The following is a 9,014-nucleotide window of genomic DNA, read 5'->3' as shown; positions in this document are numbered from 1 at the left end:
GCAGGCACAGCTGCACACAGGGACTTCAAAGGGAAGCGCTCATTAATTTTATCTATAGGTCCGGGATGGGTGGAATAAACACATCTTCAAGGGATGCAGGGAAGTGGTCGTTAATCTTATCTATAGGTACCAGGGTAGGTGAAGTAAACATATCTTCAAAGAACATTCTTTCTCGGGGATATCTGGTTCTCAGAACTGGTGATTTTCAGCGAGGGGAGGGGAGGCCGATGTGAGGGAGGCCCATGAGAGGTGAGTTCTGAGAACCAAGAAGGTGCCGGATTCAAAATGGAGTCCCTTGTGCCAAGACCAGGCACTCACCACTACACCCCAGGGCCCCTCAGCACCCTTGCCCTCCGGACAGGGTGTTCGCAAACCCAGGGGCCATGGCACGCGGCTGGCCAGCCCACTCACTCCTAAGAAAAGTGACCTTTTGGTTTTCCCTTCTGCCCGGTGTCTGTCTCAAGAACCTCCGTTCAGAACGTGGGTCCGACTTGCCAGCCCCACCCCCCAACCCCCCCCACTTACAATCCAGCCGGAGGCCAGCACCTAGCGAGCGCCTCTCCGCCTCCACGAGGGAGAACGGGACGGCCCAAGCTTGATCTTCAAGGCAGTGAAGCTTGGGCGATGGGGGGCCACCCGTTTTCCCACGCCAACACCTCCTCTGGGCTCTAGCAGCAAGGGCCGGCTGCTGCCCAGGGAGCAGGAAGGCGCCATGATCGATCGATCGTGGGGAAGCAGCCTGCCCAGGGAGCGCCGCCAAACCCGCAGTGCGCACCTGCTGCGCTCCGCTCCGCCTGGTGACCTGGGCGCGCATCCTCCGCGTGACGCGCGTTCAGAAACTCCACTTTGTCAGCTCCTCCCGTGATAATGGGGCCCTCGGGGATTGAGTCTCTCAACTCACAGTCGCAGGAGGCTGATTTATAACCCAAAATGTCAATTAACCCATTTATAATGGAAGCCACAGCGCCACAGCGCTTGAACTACGCGTGACCCTTTTTCAGGCCGCGCCTTAACGAGGTGGCTGGAAAAACCCCAAATTCGCAAGCAGGTGGGGAGAAGCGGGGCCTGGGAAAAGCCGTCCTGCCACTGGCTCTGAGGGCCCTGGCCGAGCCCAGGGTGCTCCGATCAGTGTGCAGCACAAGCGGCCGGGCTTCACCGACTGGCCCTGAGCCCGCTGCTCACTGCAACAAGCTCTTCACCTTTCATCGGGAGGAATTCCTTTCCGGGGTGCAGGGCTTCCTGGGGGGCTCCCAGCACAATCGGGGAATTGCTCTATGGCGAGGATACCTATTTTTGTTACCTCGGTCAGATGGAGTGTACTTATTCATCATCTGGTCTCATCTCCCCTGCCAGCCCTACAGGATGGGGCAGAACGGCTCTTGTGAGTTTGCCAGGCTGTCACAGAATGTCCTCGGTGCCAGGCTATTGCCCTCCACACCGACTCTTCCCTCTAAGCATGAGTACTCCCTGTTGTACGGGATTGAGCCTAAGCCACACGGGCTTATCATTTGAACGTCTTCTAGACCCGCTATCTAAAAGGACATTGCTACAAACTTCTGCAAACCTTGATTAAACAGAACTAGCAACGTGTGGTGGCATAGCGGTGACGCGTGGGGCTTGCGGTCCTCATCGCCGGCAGTTCGCACACCAGCAGCTCCTCTGGAGATAGGCTGGGCTTTCAACTCCCGCCCAGTTACCGTCTCAGAAACCCACGGGGTCGCTGTGAGTTGGCACGGGCTCCAGGGGGTTATCCGCTGTCTGGCTCTACACCCTGCTGAGGGCACTGTGCACTGTAAGGCCTTTTCAACCCTTCCCTCAAAGCATTCCATGCCTTTCGATTTAGACCAGCGATTCTCAACCTGTGGGTCTCTACGCCTTTGGAGGGTTGAACAACCCTTTCACCAGCTTCACCCGATTCAGAGCATAGCAAAATGACAGTGATGAAGCAGCGATGAAAACAATTTGATGGTTGGGAGGTCACCACATGAGGAACTGTATCAAAGTGTCGCAGCATTAGGAAGGTTGAGAACCACTGTTTTATACCATGTCAAAAGGGCCCAAATGGCGTTCCTTTCCAATGTTCTTAGAATTTGGGAAACCAAAAGGGGTCTGCTTGGGCAAGATCAGGATTGTGGGGCGGGTGGGGTAAAGTCTCTCAACAAAACCCTTGCAGAACAAGCCCTTGCCAGCTTAAAAGGGCCAGTAGGTACTTTGTAGTGGTGGGAAAAAAACTCCCTTGGCACCAGTTTCCTGGCTTTTCCTCACAGTGTGGTTTTCCCTTTCCTTAAAACTTACCATGATACCCTCCCACCGCCCAGCCCCACTCATGGTTATCCTCTGCCCTGTGTGAAAACCGATCAAGCTGATCCCTCTGCAGTCCCACAAAACAGCCACCAGGACCTCTGAGCTGCCCTCTGGGAGCTGGATTCATGTTTGCAATCCTCCTGAACTTTCGTGAACACTTGGCCCGTCAGAAACACTGTCCTGTCCCATGGGCCCGCATTTGCATACACATGTTGCAAAGCATCAACAGCAGGGGGCAGGATGGTTCTTGGATGAAAAGGAAGGAGACCACAGCTTCCCTGACAGGGAGCTCTCCGAGGGGAGGCACTGCGTCTCCTGATGCTTCGGTTCCAGCACCAGTGCCCAGGCGCTGTTGTAGGGGATTTGTATGTACAAATGTGGTATCTCGTTGAATTGCCCAGCAGGCCTGGAAAGCCCAGCTGTAGCAACGAGGGAAGTGGCATCAGGGAAGTTGGGTGACTTGCCCAAGTTCACCATTTTCATGCCAACAACGGATGGGTCTCTAAGGGAGAAAGTAGAGCTGGGAGGTATGCACACCTTCGACAGCCAGTCAGCTGTTTGAGATACAAAGGCAGCATTTACCCCAGGACGAAGACGAACCACGGCCACGGTGAGAGAGCTGGGGAGCTCGGGGGCCCCTGTGTAAGAATCTAACCAAGATGTCCATGAACTGTATCACCTCCTTCCCCCATATGCACCGAAAGAGGAAGGCCTTGTTAATAACACCTTTAATCGGTATAATTTTGACCCTGTCCTAACTTAACGGCAAGAGCGAGCTGGCCCTGAGAGTCCATGGCGCTCAGGGGTGGGTGGCATGCTGTTCGGAGTCCAGCCGAACAAAGCCCCAGGTCGCAGCAGTCACCTGAATAATCGAAACTTCTTCAAGAGCTGGCTCACTTCCTCCTTGGGGTAGGGCCGCAGCGCGATGCACGTGGCGATGTTCTCGGGCTGCTCCAGCCACAGCGTGTGGTCCACGCTCTTCTCTTGTAGGGTCCTCGCCAGCTCCTTCAGGGTGTTCTCATCTGGGGCCTACAGGGAGTGGAACACAGATGGAAGTGCCAACACGCCCAAGTAAAGGGAGCTTCCCCTCAACTGAAAGCAGAGGACTGGCTTCACCCAAGGAGCAATAGCTCCACCCTTAGCTCGGGGCTCACTGACTGCAGGCTCTCAGGTAAGCTGCCTGGGGAAGAGTTGGGGTCCAGGGGTGGTGTGTTTGTGGTGGATGGGGGTGATGGTCGTGGGCTTAGGGTTCCTGTTTGTGACAAGGATATTTGTCTCTTTAAGATGGTAAATGAGCTGTCAGTCATTACTGTACTTATTTTATGGTTCTCTTACGGCCGGAAGAGGTGTCTGAGGTGCCTTGGGTTAACCCTTGGGCTGTTAACCACAGGAGAGAGATTTGGGAGAGACCTATGGGAGCCGCAGAACCCTGGAGAGTAGCTCTACTCTGTCCTGCAGCATCGCCCTGCGTCAGATGGGCCTCGATGGCAGTGGGTGCCAGGTGTGCTGGGCAGAGCTGTCATTACCACCCAACGACACTGATGCTTCCCTGCCACGGGGCTTCACCCGCACACCCCTGACATGCACGCGCTCTTGCTTCCCTTGCTGCTGGGGGTTTGATCGTTGCTCATTTCATCAGATTTCCTTAACGTTTGTGGGAATGAAGCGGTCATTAAAGGAAAAGGAGAAGAATCAGAAAGGTACTACAATTGATGGAACTAAGCACATCGCAACTCAATGCAGAAAGGTTTTACAACGGGGTTGCCAGTATCCGTATGACCTAAGGAATACAACATGTCAGCACTTTACATCTATATTGATTGCATATTATTCTCTGAATTAACAGATGATAAGCACGACTGGGGACCCTGCGCGGTCTGGTATGGGAGCAGGTCCAGGAGGGCTTGAGTGACAGCAGGAGTCACACATGGCAGCGGCGGCAGCAGCACAGTACTGGAGGCCTTTGGACCTGCTGGCATCTACACCCTTCTTCCTCTACCAGCACCAGAGACCTCAGACCGGTCCTGACTCAGGGACTCCGCCTGTGCCAGACGAGAGCTGTGCTCCGTAGGGCTGTCGAGGTCTGATTTGTCAGAAGTGCACTGTCTGGTCTTTCTTTCCACGTGCTTCTCAGTGGTGCCGACCCTTGGCATTGGCAGTTAAGAAGCACTACCATTTATACCACCCAAAGACTCAGCAAGAAGCGTATCGCTACTTTTTAAAGGGCATCACGATTAAATAGGCTATAACGCAGGAGAGAGATGGGGAGTTACAGGCTCAGAAACCCCCAGGGGCAGTTCTACCCAATTCTATAGGGTCACTATGAGTCAGCATTGGCTTGGTGGCAGTGAGTGGCACTGATTTATGCCGTCAGGTAAGGCTGTTGGGTAAGCATTGGATTGCTAGCCACGAGGTTGGCAGTTCACACCGACCAGGAGATAGATGAGGCTGTCTGCCCCCGTCAAGATTTTCGGCCTCAGACACCCTGTATAGGCTCACTCTGCGTCAGAACGGACTCCATAGCAGTAGGTCTGATTTTGGTTTGGTCTGGGATTTCTGGTGCTTGGTCAAGCTCCAGTAGGGATGTTAACCTTACTTTAAAATGATCTGGAAACATATCCAGGTGCTGGACTTCACCAGGCCCTGCTCCATGGCGTTGGGAACCCTGGGTCCCTTCTGGTCACTTTTGAAAGCGGGTGTTATTTCCTGGCAGTCTTTTATTTCAACTTTTTGTTATGACATGGACGGTTTATCCAGGAGATCATGTTTTACATTCAACGATTCACACACATTCTGTTCCAGTCCATCCAGTGCCGTCCCCCAGTGGTCTGTCCCTGACCCCCTTTCCTCCCTCTGTTTCCCATTTCCCTACCTCCTCCTTTCCTGACCTTCTCTGTCTTGGGGTAGATGCTGCCCTTTGAGTCTGAAATAGCTGATTCTTCTAGCAGGGTGGCAAGGTCAGTTCTAAACCTGAAAGGCGACTAAGGGTCATAATTCTGAGGGTCCCTCCAATCTCTGTATGACCAAGTTGGTCTCTTGTTTCATTTTCCTTCCCCTCTATGTAAGACCCTCTAATGCAGTGGTTTTCAACTTTCCTAATGACATGACCCTTTAATACAGTTCCTCATGTGGTGGAGACCCCCAACCATAAAATTATTTTTGTTGCTATTTCATCACTGTCATTTTGCTACTGTTATGAATCATCATGCAAATATCTGATATGCAGGATGTATTTTCATTGTTACAAACGGAACATAATTAAAGCAGTGATTAATCACAAAACAATATGTAATTATATATTGTGAAATATTTATGTGTTTTCCAATGGTCTTAGGCGACCCCTGTGAAAGGGCCGTTTGACCCCCAAAAGGGTTGTGACCCACAGGTTGAGGCTCTAATGGGATCCCTTCAGAGCAATTGTAGACGTACATGGCCATCTAGTTTTGGGGTCTCAGGGTTGTGAGACTAGTAGTTTTTGTGTCTTTCCATTTTCATCACTTCTTTCCTCTGGATGGGGAGAGACCTTAAATGGCTGCTCATAAGTTTTTAAGATCCCGGCTCTACTCACCGAAGTAGGATGTAGTACATTTTCTTTATGAATGTTCTCCGTGTCTTAAAGACTACGGCCCTGATCCCCCAGGCCCAGGAACCCACTTCCTCAGTGTTGGGTTATATCTAAGTTTTGATATTTTGGCCTCTGGAGGCTCCAATCACATCCATGGATAGATACACTTGCAACAGTAGTACACACGGTGTGCAAATATCCTGTCAGACCCGTGTATGTATCCACTCTCCCTTCCACACCAGAGGGGCCTGCGTGTCTATGCACGATCCCCACTGTTGCAGGGTTTGTGCATAACTTATCTGCCTCTCTTGCAACCCTCCCAGGGTCTTCCCCTTTGGCAGGTCTTTAAAACGCCCTCAGATAGCTAGGTCGTACTCCGCCAGCCTCCGTCCACAACCCATCTACAGCGCCCTGTGACGCCAGGGAGATGCGGTGAAATATTAAAAACCGACTAGTTGTCCGCGCTTCACTGAGAGCAGGAGCCCGGGGCCGTAAGCCACTTAAACCACTACCTTTCCGAAATCGGGGGACACCCCCAACACACGCAGTTAAACCCCGAGACCCGGCAGCACACCCACTTCCGGCCCGGCGCCCCGCCCCTCCCGCAGGGGTGGGACTCACCTCGAGAACCACCTTGCGCATGCGCCCTAGCTCCCCGAGGTAGGCCGCCGTGTGCGGGTGGTCGCGGTGGATATGCAGGGCCGCGGTGGCTGCGTGACACGCCTGCGCCACCAAGGCGCCCACGGGCCAGGAGAACGGAGCCTGCGATAGATCTCTTCGTAGCACCAAGTACTGTACCAGGAACTGCGGCTCTGCGGCAGGGGCCGCCATCTTCCCGACCGTCGGGGAGGCTGGGCTCAGTCCGCGGTGCATTCTGGGATCGGGGAGGGGTGCTGAGCGCCGCCATGTTTCTGTACGGCGGAAGCACAAAGGACGCCGGAAGCGCAAAGGACGTCGGGACCGACTGGGCTCGTTTCGAAGGCGAGAAAGGCGGGAACTTATAACCTGGCCTGGCTCCGCTTTAAAACAAGAAGTAAGAAAAGCTCAGTGACGGACAAGCCCGGGTGGAAGGCTGGGCAGCGGGGGTGCTCCCGGCAGGAGGGCGCGGAGCTAGACTCGGGCACATCCGACGCAGACCCGGGCAGGTGGGGGAAGGGGCGTCCCAGGTGGACACCTGGCGCTACCTGGGGGCTGACTGGTGTGTGTCCTGCATGTCTGAACACGACTAAGTGCGAGGTGTTTTTGCTTTGCCATCCAGGGAAAATAGGCCCCGCTCGCCGGGGCAGCTTCGTAGGACGCGATGGAGGCAGCGGACGGGATGGCGCCAGCGCACACTGGTCCAGAGGGCGAGGCCGCAGGAGGTATTCCAAGGGACCCCTCCCCATTGAGAAACACCCCCCTCTCCACTTCCCCACCCCCTATACCCTCCCAGGCTGAGAGAGCCCTCCTCTTGTAACCGGCCTGTTTGGGAGCTAAATGGCCAAAGGGAACTAACATTGGAGACCTAAGGGGCCGGCAGCCAAGATTATGGGACAAAGGATTTCTCAGCCGCCGCCCCCTTTTAAGCCGGCAGCCTCATGACCTGCTCAATTGGAATTCTGTCAATTCCTGGATCCTTGTTTCTCACTAATGCCTTCAGTGCAGCTTGGACTTCCTTCAGTACCTTGATTCAACCTCTTAAAAAGGTTGAAGGTCCACGGACAGCCCTTTTTGGTACAGAGACTGTACCCCCGCCATTGTCTTTTGATGCTACCTGCACCATTCAGTGTTTTCCGCCACAGAACCGCCGAATATGGCAACCCAAGACAGCTTTGGAGTTTTTCTTCAGTGCTCTCTGCTTGAGATATGAGTGTGATCTTATCTTGGCTTTCTAATTTGAGGTCTTTGCTCATTGCATTATTTCCCGGAGCAGCCTTTTGAAATATTCTGTTCAGATTTTTTTACTTCATTTCTTCTATGTTCTTGGGTTCACTCTACATCCAAGAGCATCTCCTCTGACATCCCCTTTAGTCTTTTCTTACTTGCCTTTTTGATGTCATTCCATAGCTCAACAGGTCTTCTGCCATCAGTATTCAAGGAATCAAAACACTCAGAGTTGTATTTTGGCCCTTGTGGACTTGTTTTTAATCTTCTTCAACTTCACGCTGAATTTTTCGATGTGACCAGTTGATGTTCCCCAGTCAGCCCCTGCCTTCTTTGGTCGCTGATATTGAGCTTCTCCAACATCTCTTTGCATAAACGTAGTCAGGTGATTGCTGTGTGTTTCATCTGGCAAGGTTCTGGTGCAGAGTCACCATTTATATTGTTGGAAAAAAGCATTTGCAATGAAGCCCTTGGTCTTGCAAAATTCTATCATGTGATCTCCGGTTTCATTTGTCACCAAGGACAGGTTTTCCTACTGCTCTGCCTTCATTTTTGTGAACTTTCGCAACCCAGTCACCACTAGTGATCATGGAAGACGCTGGTAGAGTTCTTCAATTTCTTCATCACTAGCTTTAGTGGTTGGTGCATAAATATGAATGATAGCTGTATTAACTGGACTTCTTTGTGGGCATGTAGATAATTGTCCTATCATGGATAGTATTATACCTCAAGATAGAGCTTGAGTATCTTTTTAACAATGCCTATGACACCATTCCTCATGATTTGTCACTCCTAGCATAGCAAACCATATGATTCTCATTCAAATTGGCCAGTACCAGTCCATTTCCGCTCACAGACGGCTTCCAATGGTCTTAGATGGTACAATCCACGTTTCCATTATTAATGAATATTTGCAACTGTTTTCTCACTTAGAGTCCTGCCCATCAGGAAATGAAGGGCCTGGAAGCTTTATTCCATTCACATCCCGATTGTTGGCTCTATTTGCGGAGGCAGCTCTGCCTCCGTTTTATTTTGAGTGTCTCCCAACCTCAGGGAGTAGACGGCCTCGTCTTTCTTCCCTGGGAGCAGCTGGCCATTTCTAGCTCCTGCCCCGTGGTTAGCAGCTCCGCACACAGTCTGCATAGGTGAGACATCCAGTGCAGATAGTCGGTGAGCATGTGTGTATTGGTGGGATTTCTTTAGGAGAAAAGAGGCTTGGGGTCTTTCATGGCCAAATCGAGGGGGATGAGCTTGCAAAGGAACACGAGGTCAGAGAGGTCAA

The 9,014-nt window shown here is 52.4% G+C and overlaps 2 protein-coding genes across 2 annotated transcripts in view; one reads left to right on the top strand and one right to left on the bottom strand.

The window, feature by feature from the left end:
* Positions 1–3,014: 3,014 nt before the first annotated feature.
* Positions 3,015–6,742, bottom strand: PTRHD1 (peptidyl-tRNA hydrolase domain containing 1). Its single transcript, XM_004696067.2, has 2 exons — positions 6,491–6,742; positions 3,015–3,333 (listed from the first exon to the last, which is right to left on the bottom strand). The coding sequence occupies exons 1-2, from the start codon at positions 6,740–6,742 to the stop codon at positions 3,163–3,165; spliced, it is 423 nt and encodes a 140-aa protein (XP_004696124.1). The 3' UTR covers positions 3,015–3,162.
* The window catches only part of CENPO (centromere protein O), a 13,732-nt gene continuing 11,253 nt past the window's right edge, over positions 6,536–9,014 (top strand). Inside the window, exons 1-2 of the mRNA XM_045286719.1 lie at positions 6,536–6,902; positions 7,128–7,230. Coding sequence (XP_045142654.1) covers positions 7,170–7,230 — 61 coding nt within the window. The 5' untranslated portion in view covers positions 6,536–6,902; positions 7,128–7,169. The remainder of the gene's footprint in view (positions 6,903–7,127; positions 7,231–9,014) is intronic.

Source organism: Echinops telfairi, unplaced genomic scaffold (assembly GCF_000313985.2).
Source record: "Echinops telfairi isolate 266 unplaced genomic scaffold, ASM31398v2 ScPeMD7_9;HRSCAF=40, whole genome shotgun sequence".
Lineage (NCBI taxonomy): Eukaryota > Metazoa > Chordata > Mammalia > Afrosoricida > Tenrecidae > Echinops > Echinops telfairi.
This window is presented reverse-complemented; position numbering and strand designations above follow the sequence as displayed.